Genomic DNA, 18,460 nt, shown 5'->3' on the forward strand with positions numbered 1-18,460 from the left:
CAATGGACCAGTGTAAAGACGTACATAGAATTTAAAGGGATGCATTTTTCTTGCGCTAAAGCTGCCGATAATGGCTGATAATAAAGTCATATTCATTTAATTTCAGGGTATTAACTAAAAAGTTGAATATGATTATATTATAATATTTCAGTTTCGCCACCATAATTTCCATTCGGTGCCCCTTGAATCGTGCAAATGTCATTCAAAGTGAACACTGAAAATTGGCCTAGGCAGGAAAGGGGTGAAAGTACCCAGCAGGCAAGTGGTTAATATGTACTATCTGCAGACAGCAGCAAAAATCAGATGGTAGATGAAGTCTGGGAGCATCAATCATAAAACGTGCAGAAAAATTATTGTAAATGTTAAGAGATTATGAAAATACTTTTAAGCAACCTGTATTTTATACAAATACCTTGTTGATAAGAAAGGCATGATTTCTGGTTTCATTGTAATTTTCATTTTACAGCGTTGGTACTTTCAGAACAGCTCACAGAACTAACCCGGTTAATATTCAAGCTGCCTGAAATAGAAAATCTGTTTGTTAAAGCTCAAATCGAACCAGCAAGTTACAAGCAAGATCCAAAAAGTGCACTTCTGCAGTTTTTCCAGGTAATATATCGTTGCGCTACCCAGAAGCAAAAAATATTCAACGTATGGCTTGTGTCTTTAAAAACTGACCTCTTTGTTCACCTCTCTATTTAAATTTAAAAAGCACTATGGTGAGCAATATGAAAACCTAAGCCTTTTGTTTTTTTTTTTTCCCTCCCTCTTTTTAGATAGTTGGCATAGTGTATAGTGGCCTGGAGTCCTTGTCAGAAAAGTCTGCCATGGTGTCAAAATGCCTGGAGTATTCTGGTGATATCCTAAAATATGTCAAGCCTAACCTGACTAAGAAAGGGTCTGTGGAAGGAATGCAGATAACCTACCGTACTGTAGGTAAGTGGGCACGTAATATTTAGGGGCATATTACTTATTGAATAGGCCAGTCTAAAAAAAAAAAAGTTCACGGCCAAAGCTTGCTTTATAGGCGTTGGTGTGTTGTACTTCTCTTGGCTTGTTCCTCCATTCTACATTGCTGTTGCAAGTCTGTGAATTCAAACAATTAAAGGTGTATGTATGTCTAACAGAGGTTCATGGAGGCATGCATGGTCTCTCTAGTGGCTTCCTTTAGAAAGTGATGGTTTTTGTTTAGTTTGGTTTAAATGGGAATCCACAATGTGTTGTGGCCTTCATGTAATAACACATGGTCTGCAGTAAACCAAACTGCACTCTTCAAACAAATGCAGAAAGCAGGAATATATATGATGTACCCATGTAATAATAAAATACTGACTTTTAGTATCTGCACTGTAAACGTTTCTATCACATTTGATGCCTTGGTACTTCTACTGTATGTGATATAGAATTTGCTATTCAGTGAACAAAGAAATGCTCCTATTTGTCACTTAAAGTAATAATTCTTGGCTGATGCACCTTGAAAATGTGCATAGCTGTGTTTTTATTCAGAAAGAGCAATTGGAACTGCGAGAACATGGGAAACTTTCAAACGTAATGCCTTGGTTGTGAATGTTCAACCTAAGCTTCATATGAGATGTGATTTAACTACAGAATAAGTCGCACTGATTGACTCCTGAGGGTATGCCAAATGTGCAGGGGCTGCTGCTGTTTTATCTTCTTTCTTGTCTTCTTTCCAGGATATCTTGTGCGTTACTGGGCATCGATTCTGGCCACTTCCAAAGCACAGCAGCTCCTCTTCCGCATCATCGATTACCTGCTTTTACCACATGCTTTGTTCCAACAAGATAAGGGTTTGCCAGCAGCTATGCTGTCTGCTGTAAAGGAGAGCCTGCCTCTCTTTCTCCAGGTACAGGTTTGAAACATGCTGGAACAGTGTAGCAGAATGTGTGTCCCACAGTGACTGCTGAAAATGTCTCCTTATTTGGGGAATGCACAGTGTAGTCCAGTGTCTGAAGTGTACATCTGCCTGCGTGTTTCTCGTTAATATTTGTTTAGCTATTAGTGCCTAAAGAATATATTTGTGATAAAACAGCAGTATAGGTGTTGCCATAATTTTTTTTAAAATATGAGAGACCATATATTCTGTGTGTGTGTGTGCATGTATGTGTGTGTATATATATATATATATATATATATATATATATATATATATATATATATATATATATATATATATATATATATATATACCTGCAATAAATAATTACATCCTTTGTTGCAGAGGTACTTGAGGAGGGCATTTAAACTTTCACCCCATCAGTCTTCAGGTCACAACATAAAAAAGCAGTTTCTGTGGATGGAATTTGTTTTTATTGCATGAGCATCAAATATTCACAAACTAATTTCTTAGTCCTCATTTGTCCACATTAGATGCAATAGTGGCTTCAGAACTGGCAAGCATCAGTGTTGCCTTGACTGAGCCAGAATGGGGACTTCATTAAGTAGGCACCAACCAATCTGGGACACAAGCAGTAAATGATTTTGTAAAGGCAAGATGCTATATGCAAATCTAAACCCAATCGTAAAAATGCTCATAATGTGCAGCTTTCAATAAAAGCATAGCTGGTAATTCTGCCATGAAGGTCCTTGTTCATACTCTTTAACCACTTGCTTACAGGGCACTTAAACCCCAATTTTCAGCATTTAGCGCTGTCACTCTTTGAACGACAATTGCACGGTCATACAACACTGTACCCGAATGAAATTTTAATCATAATTTTACGTACTCCGATCTGTGATCACCTGAATCTCATTGACTCGTGATCACAGCACGCGTGCAAAGGGGAGGATATCTATTGACGGCCTCCTGGCAAATTAGGTCCATGCTGTAGCCGTCATTTGGCTATAGTGCCGTATCTGAAGGGGTTATTATTATTATTATTCAGAATTTATATAGCAAATATATAATACAATTCAAAACAGGAAGGATCAGAGAGCCCTGCTAGCTAGAGCTTAAAATCTAGAAGGGAGGGTCAAGTGAAACAAAAAGGTAATAGCTGTGGGGGATGATCAGATGGAGAAAATGAAAATACAGTTGCTAGAAGGGCTGGGGAAAAAATCGATTTAAATATTGAATCGAGTTGAGAGGTCAAATAGATTCAAAATGTAAGCAAATATTTTTTTTGATTTTTTTTTTTTCCCACCACCGTGCAGGTCCTGAGGTGCTGCGGGCAGGAGTTTTTAGGTGAGGCCGTGGCTTCGGCCTAGTCCGCGAGGCCGGACGCAGCAGACGAGGCTGAAGCCGCGGCCTCGCCTAAAAACTCCTGCCCACAGCACCTCAGGACCGGCACCGTCACCGCTTCGGCCGGAAGCCGTGGACTAGGCCAAAGCCGCGTCCTCGCCTAAAAACTCCTGTCCGCAGGACCGGCGCAGTGTCCATCAAAAAAAACAAAAATAGAATTGCGAATAGTTTTTTGTTTTTTTTGGGGGGTTTTTTTTTGTTATTTTTTTTTTTTTTAAATCACAGAATTATTTTTTTTTTTGTTTAGAAAATCGCCTAGCTCTAGTTGTGGGTAGGATAGGCTTCTCTGAAGAGGAGGGTTTTTAGGAATCATCTAAAAGCTAATGGAGCAGAGGATAATCGAATAGATTGGGGTAAGGAGTTCCATAGGATTGGAGAGGCTCTGGAAAAGTCCTGGAGGCAAGCAGGGAAGATGTGATGAGGGAGTTATAGAGCAGGAGGTCTTGAGAAGAACAAAGAACGATTAGGTTGGTATTTTGAGACTAGGTCTGTGATGTAGCTGGGGGCAGTGTTGTGGATGGCTTTGTAAGTAGTTGTTAGTATTTTGAATTTATGGGGTTACAACTGTCTCCCAGTTATTCTCCTGCAAGAACACCCTGTCACACACTTCTGAAGGAGACTGCAAGTGGATGTGCCAACACAAATGACCCAAGAATAGTGCACAAATGTTATCAGGAAGCTGGCCCTGATCAAACTGGAGTGCATTTAGACATGAAGTGGCATGACAGAGGCTAAAGTAAATCAGCAGCATTGAGATGCAAAAGGGGTATTTTTTTTTTTTTTATAAAAAAAAAAAGTTTTCATACATAGAAACAAATTTATAAAAATGTAAGCAGCTGTGCATGACAACCTATCAACTGCAATATTTAATTTTCAAAGGTTAACTGAACAAGCTGACGATAGAAGCTGATCGGTTGCCATGTATAAGTTGCTCAAGATTTTGGCTACTCCAGTTTTGATAACTTCCCCACATAGTGCTTGCGCAAACTAAATGTCAGGGTTCAGATCTACTTTATACTGGTCATATGGATATGTAAATTTATAGGCAAGACTGGCCTATTATTATTATTATACAGGATTTATATAGCTCCGGCAGTTTACGCCACGCTTTAATAATTTGAACACCTATGGTCCTGCAGCTTGGCCTTTTATCAGAAATCACAAAAACCGATGAAGGTGAATAAAATATACAAATTATAAATCAATACTTATTCCTTTCTTTTTTATTTTAGGGTCTGTCCATCATATCGCGTCAATCTCAAGTACATGCTTCCTATGTAAAACAGCAGCTAAAAACCATTATTGAGCAATATTTTGGGAGATTTTTGCCCAGTGCTCCTCAAGCCCCAACTGCTGGAAGCCATCCTATACTTTTAGCCCTGTGTGATTCTGTTCAGAGCCCACATACTGCCATCCTTAGAAAAACTGTAATGCAAGTCATAAAGTAAGTATATTCTGTCCCCTTTTGTATACAAACTCTAAGGCTCGGTTCCCACTGCGGCGACCTTCGGTGCCAGACTTCCAGGTGATGTGAGTACTTGATGCGACTTTGAAGAGACTTTCTGGAAATGCCGGGTAATCTTCCTGTAATGTCAGGTCAAAATCCCATCAATATAGATGAGGATCTGACTTGGAGGCGACTTCCATTAAAGTCTATAGGTACAAGTCAGGTAGAAGTGGCCTTGAAGTAGTACAGGAACCTGTTCTAAAGTCGTAGCGTCTTCAATTGCGCTAATTAAGAACATGGGATTTCACATGTCGCGCAATTTGGGGTCTCACAAGTGGGATCCCAAGTCGTGGCAGTGTGAACCGAGCCTAAAACTTGGAAGATGTATCATTCTCTAGTAGAAATCATAGTAACAAAATGGTATTTTAAAATTCTTGTGTTTTTATTATTTACAGTGACAGTCACTTGCAATTTAAAGGCCAAGCCCCACCTCCTCGGCTAGCCTCCGTTCTATCTTTCATTGTTGACGTTTTTCAGCGTAGTAAGACCATTGAAGTAGCAGATGCAGAGTTTCTTCTTCCTGCTATCTTGAAATGCATGATACTGGTAAATGAGCCTATGGGTAAGTCATTTAGTCCTTTATTGTAGCAGTATAAAATTAATGACCAGTTCAATAATAATAAAGTAAACATGCCACTACCTTCACCAGTATTAAAGCTGAAGTTTTGCAGTTTCTTTTGCCCTAAGGCTCCATGAACACTGAAGCTAATAAAGGACAGTTTTTGGGAGTTTGAGCGTTTTTTTTTAACAGCCCATAAATTCCCCTCTGTTATCCTATGTGTCCATGCACACATGGACATTTTTGGATGTTTATCAGCAGTGGAGTTTATGGGCTGAACACCTTAATATCACATTGAGGAGCTGTTTTTCTGACCACAAAAAATACTTAAAAACGTTAAACGCTCATAAACGACGATAAACGCTCAAACGTAGCTCACCATCGTTTAACTGTTTTAATCCATTGAAAAAAAAAAAGCACTAGCATGGAAAAATGTTAAACTTTGAAAGACTCACTGCAAAGCTACTGGCCTTTTTATAACATTATTTTAACGTCCAGTGTGCATGGAGCCTAAAGCTTTAGTTGACATCACCTATGTGTAATTAGAATTGCCCTGCAGGCTGCTGGATCCTGGAGACATCTTTGTTAGTGGACTGCCCCATCTTCTTCCTGTGACCGAACTTGTGACGCACAGGGAATTCAATAGGTTTGGCCTGCTGTTTTAAAAAACAAAGAAAAGTTCCCAAGGAGGACCCACCAGCCCCTCCTCCGCCATTGAGAAAAGTTCTTTCTTTGGTTTCACTATCTGTGAATGAGAGGGAGTTTGCGTCACAGGAATCTCCCCAATATTCATTGATCACTTACAGGCAATAAAACGTTTCTCAATGGAAGAGGTGGCATTCCTTGTTGGTTACTTTTTCACAGCAGCTTAGCCTGGAGCCTGTAAGTTCAACCACAGGAAGAGGATGGGGCAGTTGCTCAGTGAAGATTTCTTCAGGATCTAGCTGCCTGCAGGATGTGGAACATCCTTCATTTACAGCAGTGGTTCTTAACTCCTGTCCCCAGGACCCACTAACAGGCCAGATTTGAATAATTACCTTGGGGAAGATGCAGACTAGACTACTGCAATCACTTAGCAGCAAGTGATGTATTTCTTGCAAGCCTGTCCTGTTAGTAGGTCCTGAGAACAGCAGTTGAGAACCACTGATATACCAGATTTACAGGTTAGTCATGTCACTAAAGCTGTGAAGCAAAAAAATAATAGCTAAACTTAAGCTTTAACTGGTCATATAAATAAATAACATTCAAGCAGCTGTAGATGATGTATTCATGTTGATGCCCCATCCCGAGAGTCTTGGTATACTCTTATAATGCAGATTTACCTCTTTGTGCCATAAAGTTGGTGCCTTGGCATACCAGCTCTCCAAGGAGTCAGGAGTGGGTGGAGCAGAGGCATATATTTGCAAAATGGGTTCCCTTGGTTATGTGGGGCCCCTGCACTCTGGAGATATCTGCAAGTATTTGCCTTCATTTAATTTGGATTGCTGGTTTAGCCTGTAAATGTAATGCCAGGCTTTGCATTAAATAAAACAAAGTGCAAAAAAGTATTTTACTTTTAACACTTATTAAATGTTTAGCATTGTACATAGTGTAGAGCAGTTTTTATATTATGGGCCTGGTTCCTGCCATTTACAGGCTGTGGCATGCCCCTCCAGCCTGTGTCTTAGAATAAGAGGGAGGTGAAGCAACCTTTAATCTACATGTAATATCCCATCCCCATTGTGTTTAGCTGGTTAGTGGGCATGGAGGAGAGAGGGAGTGGGCTGTCATTTATCACTGTGTATATGCCCACATGTGTGACTCTAGTCTATAGTCACATGGGCTACTCAGCTATGATAGGGAGGAAATGCTCAGTGTAGAAACTCCCTTAAAGGTTGAGGCTCAACCTGATTGATCTGTTAGGTTGAAAGCTTAAGAATTAACAAATTCTGCTATATGGCGAAATAGATTTGTAAAGCAATATCTGAAGATTATTGGTTGCCATATTTTTTCAGAAATAGGACATGCACATATTGGTGTGAATGTGAATTCATTCAGTTACCTAAACTACGTAGAACATTTTATATCTACACAAACAAGCATCTATCCAGAGAAAAAGCAACAATCGCTTTTCTAGCGGTATGGCCCCCTTAACGTGGCCTGCACCTAATTCATGAAAGCCTAGTTATGGTACAAGTACTAACACATACACCAGATCCAGGTAGTTCTTACTACCACCATGTTTAGAATATGTCACTGTGCTAACGTCTGTAACTCTCTTAGAATTTGTCACAACCAGATGAGCAAACTGACAGTAGTTAAGAGCAATTCAGAGTGGGTGTACACTGTGGGTTATAGTTGAATGTGTTTAACATTTACTTCTTTGGTTGCTAGGTGCTAGGACCAAGGCCGTCTGCATCCTAGCAACTAAGGGAACCGCTTACACTGATAGTGGGCTGAGCCTGATGGGGACCTCTGATAGACTAGTTACCCATCAAGCCTGTTATGTCTGTGATTGAAGGCAGATGTCAATTAGTGGATTCTATAGCTGCTTAAAAAATTCCAGTGAATAATAACCAGTGCTCTGCTTTTTTTTTATTTTTTATTTTTTTTTTTTTTTTATTTCAGTGAAGAAGCTTTCTACAAAAGCATTGCAACACATTATTGAAGGCTGTCGGCAGGTTCCACAAGGGGAAACTGTATCTTATGTTGCATGTATTTTAAGGTAAATCTGAGAATAAAGGTCTTTTTTTTTTTTTTTTACTTGAATTTTTCGTAATTTTTTGTCGCCTAGTCATTGGTCACAGAATGGTGGTATTAGTGAAACTGGTAATGGTAATAAACGTTTGTGTACACAGAAAAATTATCAGTTTACAAATCCTTCTAGAATATTGTAAACTTGCTGGACACAAGATAATTCGGGGTACATACTGTATAGGGGGATGCTTGTTTAATGTGCGTGGTAAACTAATATATGTTCTGTTATGAATACTTCAAAAAAAAATTTTAATGAAGTATTTATTCATACATGTTAGTTTTTTTTGTGGTTTGCTGTTTCAGTGGCATTTACAATATTAATGTTGCTGTGTATTTATATTAATACTTATATGTGGTGTCCAGGGTATTTCCAGCCTTAACACTAAGCGTAACTATGGCTACTTTCACACTGAGGCAGTTGTCAGGCGCTTTAGTGCTAGAAATAGCTTCTGAAAACCGCCTCCCATTCATTGCAGTGTGTCTTTTCACTTTGGGGAGGTGCACTTGCGGGACGTTATGAAAAGTCCAGCAACCAGCATCTTTGGGGGGGTTTGGGAGTGCTGTAAATGGTGCTCCCATACCGCCCTGCCCATGGCAATGAATGGGCAGCGCTTTCTTGGCTCCTAAAAGCGGTTTGAAAGAGCTGCAAAACTGGACTTTTTACCATTTTTTGGGGGGGTAAAAAGCACCCGCCAGCAGACAACGCAGCTAAAACAGCGCTAAGGTGCCACAAAAACGAGCGGCACTTTAGCGCAAACAGGAGGTGCTGCCAGTATAAAAGGGTTTTAAAGGCAACATTTTTGTTTTCTCCATAATTTTGGATAAAGGGGAGAGGGATTAAAACACCTGTCAGCATTTTTTTGCTGTCTGTGCCCCCGTTAGGGAGATTCCCTCTTTTTGTCCTATTTACCATTATCATTGAAAGTAAAAGAAAATTCCAAATTTTGGACTGTCCCCAGAAAAATAATAGAGGGAAATTCTTCCAATGGGGAGACTAGTTCTGGTAACCTGAGGATATCCCAAAGAGATTCCCTTAATTTGCAGGGATTACCCCTCACTTCCTGTTTTGGCTATGGGACAGGAAGTGAAGTGAAGGGAAGTCTTCCCAATGGGACTAAGATGGCAAAACTTACGGGGGCTATAACTCTCCGTGACGCTATCCAAAATGAAAAAAAAAAAATTGCCTATAGTTATACTTTACAATGTTTGTACTACTGATTAGAAAACATTGTAGTTATCTGCTGTATGTCTAAATAGCTGTGCTAACCAGTATGTACTGAATGGACAATATTCCGTACCATATCATTACCTACAATGGCCAGACTGATGACGGCTTGGGAGAGTATATCTTGTTTAATAGTGTCATATTTAGTGGTGAAACAGTGATGCTGTGTGAGCCATGTCATGCTAACAGTCTGAAGAGCATGCTTCTGAGTTAACTTACTTTACTTCCCATGTAGGCAGTTTATTCAAGAATATTTGTGGATGTATGATCATCAGATATTTGGCATCTTGGAGACAATGTCGATTTTAGACCAGTCACTTGTTGTAGACCTAATTCCTACAATTTCTGAAAGCTTGAAATCATCCGAACATAAGCGTGGACTAGGAAGGAATGCAGCTTCTAGGTATGTTCTGCTACATTAAATGCACTCTGTGCTGCATTTAAATGTCCTTTATAACATTATATGCATGTTCTAAAAGCACTGCCTCCCTACATATTGTCTTCCTGCCACCCTACTAATAAAATTGTGGAAAAGTCTCATTCTGATGGCATTTCCTGGTGGTATACTAAAGATGGATTTTCATAGCCTCTCTTGGAATTGTATGATAATGATATTAAGCGTGTACCCGATGGTGTTAGATCTGGTAATGGTATTAGACCTGTACCCAGGTGTTGCAGAAATGAATAAGGTAAACCTTCCCTGGAGAAAATGTCTCTTATTTAGAGCCATAAGCCTATAGGTTTAGGTCTCCCTTTCAAAAGAGATATTATGACCAAAACATAGGTCTGTTTTAAAGTCCCTTCTCTTTGTTAAAAGAAATGTTTGCAACTGTGTTTTGGTTATTGTGAATCATTTTCGAGATAATGTCTTAAAAGGCAGGTTTTAGTGTGTATTTTGTAAAATGTCAACTATAATTGTAACATGAACAGCAGGCATGTTTAAAGTCCGGCCCATGGACCAATTGCGACCCGTGTTCCGATTTAATGCAGGCCCCCCTGGTAATTTGTATATATACCATATTTATCAGCGCTGCCTCGGAGGGGCCAGGGTGGGAGCGGGACTATTGCTGTAAGATTACATACAGGAGAATCTCCTGTTTACTCGGCGGCGTCTATAATAGGAAGTCCCGTCTCCTGGGCTTCCATTGGACTATCATGTCTAGGTCTGTCTATCATAGGAGGCGGGACTTTGTATTAAAGAGGCCGCTGAGAAAACAGGAGATTCTGCTGTATGTAATATGTCGGCGCTCGTTCCACCTCCACCTTTTACCCTCCGAGGCTGCAGATGACCATTGATCAGGCTGCATTCATGGCAGTGGTGAGGCTGCATTGATAGGCACATGTGAGGTTGCAAATGGGCACTGATTAGACTTCATTGATGGGCACTGACTTTTATTTTGCTTCAGTTCTTTATTTAAAATGTATTTTTTTCCTGAAACTTCCCTCTTAAAGTAAAGGTGCGTCTTATACGCCAATAAATGCAGTATTTCCAAATATCACGCCCAAGCTCATCCTTGGTCCCGAGCGGCGCTCGGGAATTCATTGGCCACAAAAGGTGTGTGCGCGTGTAGATATATCTATATATAGATGGGATAGATATATATTAGAGCTGCTCAATTCTGGCCAAAATGGGAATCACAATTTTTTTGCTTAGAATAAAAAGATCACGATTCTCGCTACGTAAAATATTTCACATTATACAAAAAAAGGGCTAACTTTACGTTTTTTTGTTTTTTTTTTTGTTTTGTTTTTTTATTTGTTAAATTAATTTTTTCCAGAAAAATTACATTTGAAAGACAGTGTGACAGAAAATATTGCAACAACCACCATTTTATTCTCTAGGGTATCTACTTAAAAAAAAAAAATATATATATATATATATATATAATAGTGTTTGGGGGTTCCAAGTAATTTCTGCAAAAAAAAATATTATTTTAACTTGAAACTAACAAATGTCAGAAAAAGGTTTGGTGTTTAAGGGGTTAAACTTTTTTTCACTTACACACAGTCTATTCCATTGACAAATTGTTACAATGTTTATACTTAAGTTCAACTGATAAAGAATGTTTTGATTCCTGGAAGACTGCCCAGTTTTTCTCTTCCTTTCTTTTGAGGGCTGTGGCTTCAAAAGAGCAGAGAGAATTATTTGCACAATTGTGAAACACTTTTTATTTAAGATCGCAATAACGATTCTTGATGCTTAATTGTGCAGCTCTAAGAAATAATATAGATATATCAATAGGTATATATAGATGTGTCTCCAAATAACAAGCCCGAGCTCATCTCTTCACCACACACACAGCCACAAAGGCAAGAGAATTCTTGTTGGGCAGTGTATTAGTGCTTGGACCAACACACTTAGACTGAAATGTAATGGTTCAAAGAATGTCAGGCAAAATGGGTGGCCCTCACGCATGTTCACTACATCAAATCTGGCCCTCTAGGAAAAAAAAAGTTTGGACACCCCCAATGTACAGGCTCTACTTCCTGCTTAGAATAATTGTGCAACTGACTTTGCTTCACTTCTTAAAGCTGCGTTAAAGCCATAACCAAAAAATTAATATTTTGCAGCTTACCAATCAGATGTGGTGGCTGCATCAGTTTGGCTTTCTTAGGCTTTTTCCCCTCTGTTTTCACCAGGCGATTTGGCCAGTAACATGCTTCCTGTATTAGAATGCCCAATCTCTGGATAAAGGAGCACAGGGGCACCTTTGGCCAGTAGCATTGTAAGTCTCTGGGGAGGGGAGTATTTGATCCCGATCAGAATTAAATACACTGACAAATTGAAGCCAAATGCCAGCTAACACTTTATAATCAGTTACACCGAATAAAGGTTTTACAAAAAATTAATTAAAAGCGGATCTCTGTAATCACCCCTTCCAGTGTCAAATGGTTTGTCTCGTATTTGTAACTGATACATTCTGCTGGAGAGCTTGCTCTTTTGAAAGACAACAGACTTGCTGTCTGGTCACCAGATGAAAATAGAAGAAAGCCTAAAAAAGAAAACAAGTGCTGATAATCCCATGTAAGAAATTGTAAGCTGCATTATGTTCGCTTTTGGGTTTAATACCACTCTAAATCTGCTGCAGGGCCAGGTTTAATATTAATAAAAATGATAGTGTCTCTTGCTATAAGGCCAACTGAGTTTCTGTATGTCAACCACCTCAGCTCTGGAAGGTTTTACCCCATTCCTGACCAGGCCTTTTTTTGCAATACAGCACTACGTTGCTTTGACAATTTACCACAAATAGAGCTTTCTTTTGGTGGTATTTGATCACCTCTGCTGTTTTTAATTTTTTTGCGCTATAAACAAAAAAAAAATTCTAAGTTTTGAAAAAAACATTTTTTACTTTCTGCTATAAAACCTACCGAATAAAAAGAAAATTAAAAATCGAATTTCTTCATCGATTTAGGCCAATATGTATTCTGGTACATATTTTTGTTAAAAATCCCAATAAGCGTATATTCATTGGTTTGTGCAAAAATTATAGCGTCTACAAACAATGGGATAGATTTATGGACTTTTTTTTTTTTTTTTACTAGTAATGGAGGCAATCAGCATTAGGGCTGCAACATTGTGGTGGACAAATCTGACACTAAGTGACACTTTCTGGGGACCAGTGACACCAACACAGTGATCAGATGACCAGTGCTAAAAAAAAAAAAAAAAAAAGCACTGTCACTGTATAAAGTGTGCTTTCTAACTGGGGGGGCGGAATGAATTCACTGGACCAAATGAAAGGTCTGTGCTTGGCAGAAACGCAAGAGCCCTTCCCCCCGCCAGTACAGCGGTCTGCCTTGTTTACATAGGCAGACCGCCAGTCTGCCTTTTCTCCGAATGATTGGCTCCCGCTGTGTCCAATCACAGCAAGAACGGTGTTCTGGCCGCCAGGTTGGTGCACAAAATGATGTACAAGTACATCACTTTGGGCAGCTGGGCTGCCCTGCCGCAGTGTATATGCGGTGGGCGGTCCGGAAACGATTAAAAGAAAGAGGCCTGACCACAAATGTTTAAACCTGCCCAAATCCTGGGCAATTAAAAAAAAAATGGACAATAAAAAGCATCACCAGAGAGGTTACTTAAAAAAAAAAAAAAAAAGCATGTAAAAAAAAATAAAATCATTGCATATAGGCATAAAAGATTTCCGATGAATCTTGCTTTGGGTTTGACCCCCCCACCCCTTCCAATTCTCCTTACTGATCACTCAAGTGATGGCCAATTTGTACTGGTCAATAGGGGGTACTCAACAGGTGGTATAAATGTCCCCATTATAGATTATTTACCTAAGCTTCCAATATCCACCAGCCCTTTTGACATGCAGCTTTCACCAGAGAAAACATTTGCTTTTATGCCTTTATTTTGACATATGCTGAGTTGGGATTTTACAACTTTGTGATAGGATTACTAGTTTGTTAGCTTTTGTTAATGAAAAATAATAATAAAGGGACTTTGCTTTTCTTAGATCAAATGCAGCATCTGGCTTCTTCCAGCAGTGTTGCCTAGCCAGAACTTTGGTATTTGTTAGGTGATCAATGTTAAAGAGGCAAAAAGAATTTCCTTTCAGGAAAGATTGTATAAACAGATGCTTAAGCATTTGATCACCTGATTGGCACTAGAAACACTGTCTCTGCTGGTTGACTTTTGATTTGAATGTCTAGAAAGTAACAATATATCCTGAACTTAAGCACCCCTATACTGTACATTGCTACATTTGTCTGTAGAGTTAATGGCAAGAAGATGAACGAATGAAAGAAGGGAATGAAAAATGGCAATGCATTTTTGCTTTAGTATTGCCAAGTGATGAAGGATCTCGTATGCTACCATTTTGATATTGCCACTGAAATGAAGGACAGTAGAAACGTGGGTAGACCTGCATCGGGCTTCAAGAATCCAAAACCTATTTAGGTTGTGATGTTACTTGTATTCCAAGACCGTGATTTCTAACCATGAGCCTGTTGGCCCTAAGCCATATCAGTTTCTCAGATGAAAATTGCTGCTAGATCATTTAGGCTTCATATAAGATACTGTACTGTGTGTGTGTTCTTTTTTTTTTTTTTTAAATCTGATTTTTCTTCTGTCTAAAAGTAAATGTATTGTTTGTTTACAGGGAGGCTTACAAAAGATTGCTGTCTCACTTGGGTGAACTTGGACAAAATGAGCTTGAGGCACTAGAAAATGAAAGACTTTCATCCTGAACCAATATCAAAACCATTGCTTAAAACACAACTGTCATGTTCAGTTGTAGCTAAATTCTGTAGACGTTTATCAGTCTATTTAAGGATGGAATTAACTTGAGTCTGTGAAATTTTATAGAAAACAAGTATTTGTCGGACTTACAGCAAAACTAAAATCATGTTTGTTTGGCCTTGTTGAAATGTGCAATATGGACTTTACTTTTGCCTTTGTAAAAAACGCTCTTGCGTAAATATGTAGTCATCCTTCTCTTAAAAAATATTTTTAGATTAATTTGTAATCAAATTTTTTTTGTCAATTTTTGTTGTAAAAAGCTGTATAATATGCACCCTAACCTCAAAATGTGGGATTTTTTTTATTCTAAATATACAGTATTTTGTTCTCTTTAAAAGGGGTTGCTTTGTTAATCTGCCAAAATCAGTTATAAAATATATTTGAATGCTTGTCTTATTATATATATTTTAATATTTTATATCTCTTCACAATTTAGTGGGGATTTCTTATGGAAATACTTTTCATAAAATGGCATTTAGTGGAATTCATATAAGTGTAACACTGACCCCTGAAGGGGCGGCTGGTTTTCTTGGGCTTACCGTTTACCTCCTCCGCCTTGTAGCCTGTTCTTGTCTATGGGTTCCCGAGGTTGATCGCCCAATAACTGCAGAGACCGTCACTTGAATTCCTTTTGGAATTTTTATTTTCTTGAAACACTGAACAGAAACAGTCTCTCAGTTGGGAATAGATGGTATAGGTATGGAAGCTCAGGCACTTTGAAACAGCTGACACTTAATAAATGTCTCTCTCTAGGTAATCCAGGGAGTAGCCACTCGCAACTGGATATTTCCACTGTCGGATAAATCCTGGTTTATTGACTTAGCAGCTGACACATGACTCAAACTTAGCAAAGTCTCTGCCACAGACTTGGTTGCAAACTTTTAGATGAACACAGTCTCTCACAGGAACTTGGTTGTAACAGAGGTATGGGAATAAACCTTCTTGCGGTACCAGTATCTTGCAGCCGGTCCGGCGATACTGTAAGAAATGTGGATTCAATTTGTGTCCATACAGCTCAGCATCCAGGCTCTTACCGAGCAGCCAGTCTCGTGCGTGGTCCTCTTCTGAAGAGTCCTCCCCCGGTTGCATGGCGAGAGTTGCTGGGCCTCTCCAAAACCCGAGACGGCACCGGACTACTTTAGAATCCTCCTGCCAGTTCCAAGACTCGGAAACTGATGGATCTGAGGGCCTCTGGGGACTGGTCAGGAGGACCAGGACAATGGAGTCAGAACATACTTCTGGACCGGAAAACCCAGTGACTTTAGCACCTTAATTACCCTCTCCCGGAATACATAGCGAGACAACGCACCCACTGATTGCCTCAGAGAGCAAGATTGGTACCCAATGCGTCCAACCAGACTGCGTTCCAATGCCTGTCAACACCTATAACCAGGCAGAACATTAGTACAGCCCAGGCAGACTGATGCCAAAACCAAAATTTAGAACAATTAACCCCAAGACTCAACTATAGTCTTGGGGAAAAAACTAAATTTACAGACATAGCGCTTCAGGAGTACCGGCGCTACAGAAGTATCTTTTTTTTTTTTTTTTTTTTTGCTCTGTTCACCATTCTGTGGCCATAGAGACTGCTGGGGACAATCTGGAGCTGCATCTGCAGGCATCATTCAGATATCATTCAGTTATCATTATTTTCAGCTGGTGATTCCCTGCATTGTAAAAATAATTATAGCTGCTTGAGTGCAAACGGCGAGCCAGAGAAGGAATCCACAAGCAATGGAAGTTAAACATAGAGTTAACCACAGACCAGATTGTCCCCGGCAGTCTCTTTGACCTTCAGAGGCTCGGGCATGATGTTATGACGTCCTGTTCAGCCCAGCAGATGTAAACACTGCCGTGTACACGGCTGGAAAGGCTGAGATCTTTATTTTTTTATTTTTTTTAATCTATCTTTCCTGCCTAGACCCCAACTCTCCAGAGAGGATCTGTCATGCCCTAATACTATTACAATGGATGTTTACATTCCTTGTAATAACAATAAACTGATCAGATAATAACATTTAAAGGTAATGTGTAAAAATAAAATAATTAAACAAATTGTTTGAAGCGACCCCATACTTGCGTTGCACCTACATATGTAAACCACATTCAAATCACACATGAGGTATCGCCGTGAATGTTAGCACGAGAGCGACAATTCTAGCCCAAGACCTCCTCTGTAACTCTAAACTGGTAACCTGTAAAGATTTTTAAAGTGTCGCCTATGGAGATTTTTAAAGTGCAAGTTGACAGAAAATTTGTAAAGTGAACTTCTTACACGGGACCCCCTCCCTATCTCTAAACACCCACCCACCCACCCCCCCACCCCTACTAACCCGCACTGACAGCTTGTATTCCCCCGCGGTGATAGGACGGCTACGTGGGTTCTTATTGGTCGGCAAAATCACCAATTAGAATGCTCCTAAACATACTTCCCGATGAGGTATGTTTTGGAGATATGCTGCAAGAGATTTCGAAGCCCTGGACCGTTGAGGCAGCGACCCAATGTCTCCTAGCGGGTGATCGCCGCGCTCCAGGTCAGTGGGACTGGGGGGGGGGGGGGTGAGGAGAGCATCGTGTGTTGTGCGCCAATTTAAAGCATGACATGTTGAGTATCTATTTACTCTGCATAACATCTTCTCACATTATACAAAATATTGGGGTGACTTTAGTGTTTTTTTTTTTTAATTCATGTAATGCTCCCCCCCCCCCAAAAAAAAGGCATTTGAAAAATTACTACGCAAATAACGTGACAAAAAATGGTGCAACGACTGCGATCGTTATCCCTAGAATCTCTGCTAAAAAAAAAAAAAATATATATATATATATATATATATATATATATATATATATATAATGTGTGGGGATTCTGAGTAGTTTTTTAGCAAAAAGAATTATGATTTATACATGCAGCAGGATGAGCGTCAAAATAGGCACAGTATGGAAGTGGTTAATAAACATGCACTTGCAAGTCCAGAGATCCAGCTCTGTTCTCACCTATGCCAGTTCTACACCAGTCTTTATATCCTTTGTGACCTCATCTTGGATGTGGGATGCCAGCTGTGACTTCCTGGTGCTTTGCAGCCAGCTTCCTATACCTCTCAATGGACCAGCAGGCTGCTGGGACCTGTGACGTGTTCCAATAGTTTGCAGGTGGGGGCCAAACTTCTTCTTAGATCACCTAAATGAACGTAATTGGAGTGGGTACCTGTCAGAACTAGGTACCTGCTCCAAAAATTTTTTAAAAAATCCAATAGTGGTGGGGGCGGAGGAAGAAAGGCAGATTTTTCCTTTTTAGGTGTAGTTCCGCTTTAAAAAAAAAAAAGCCAATATGAGGATAACTTATCGCGACATACAGTAGTTACTGCATTTATTACATAATAAAGTGCAGTGTCCTCTTTTTCAGGATCTTTCTGAGGTTGCCTGGCGCTATCCATTTTTTTAAATTTATTTTCAAAGCTATACCTTTGAGACAAAACTTGTTCTGCCAGCCGTATTTAAACTATTTTTATCTTATATTCACCGACTGACACAGCTCCTCTTAGCCATTGGGTTGTTACGCCACTTTTAGAAGAGGACTAGGCATAACATGTTATGAAAAACACAGAACTTTTAGTTCCGCCTAAGGGGCAGCCCCTTAGGTAACAACCCTCCAGCCTGCCATGCAGCCTCAGTTTTATTTTGCCTAGTGAAGAAAGACCTAGGAACCCTGCGGGCCAATCTGTCCATGTTTTTTCTGCGGAAGCTTTGCTTTTTGCGCAATACTAAAGATCCTGTGATCTGCTATCAACGACAGGCTGGATACCCTTATACTTGTAGTCTCCCCAGCCTGGCCAGCGAGCGTGTGCAGACCAGAGCTACACGCTGGGTCGGCCGCAACATACCTCCAGAGGTGGTCGGTGAGCGTTAATGCTCCGAGGCACACATAT

General features: G+C 39.8%; 1 protein-coding gene across 2 annotated transcripts in view; it reads left to right on the forward strand.

The window, feature by feature from the left end:
* MMS22L (MMS22 like, DNA repair protein) overlaps positions 1 to 14,923 on the forward strand; it is a 144,425-nt gene extending 129,502 nt beyond the window's left edge. For both annotated transcript variants that reach the window (XM_077487210.1, XM_077487211.1), the window contains exons 17-24: positions 467 to 609; positions 777 to 936; positions 1,695 to 1,864; positions 4,492 to 4,703; positions 5,162 to 5,328; positions 7,933 to 8,029; positions 9,522 to 9,689; positions 14,395 to 14,923. In XM_077487210.1, the coding sequence (XP_077343336.1) occupies positions 467 to 609; positions 777 to 936; positions 1,695 to 1,864; positions 4,492 to 4,703; positions 5,162 to 5,328; positions 7,933 to 8,029; positions 9,522 to 9,689; positions 14,395 to 14,482 (1,205 nt within the window). In that variant the 3' untranslated portion in view covers positions 14,483 to 14,923. The remainder of the gene's footprint in view (positions 1 to 466; positions 610 to 776; positions 937 to 1,694; positions 1,865 to 4,491; positions 4,704 to 5,161; positions 5,329 to 7,932; positions 8,030 to 9,521; positions 9,690 to 14,394) is intronic.
* Positions 14,924 to 18,460: the final 3,537 nt, after the last annotated feature.

The sequence above is a fragment of the Lithobates pipiens genome, unplaced genomic scaffold (genome assembly GCF_037356315.1).
Source record: "Lithobates pipiens isolate NorthernLeopardFrog02 unplaced genomic scaffold, aLitPip1_a1.2 Scaffold_18, whole genome shotgun sequence".
In the NCBI taxonomy this organism is placed as follows: domain Eukaryota; kingdom Metazoa; phylum Chordata; class Amphibia; order Anura; family Ranidae; genus Lithobates; species Lithobates pipiens.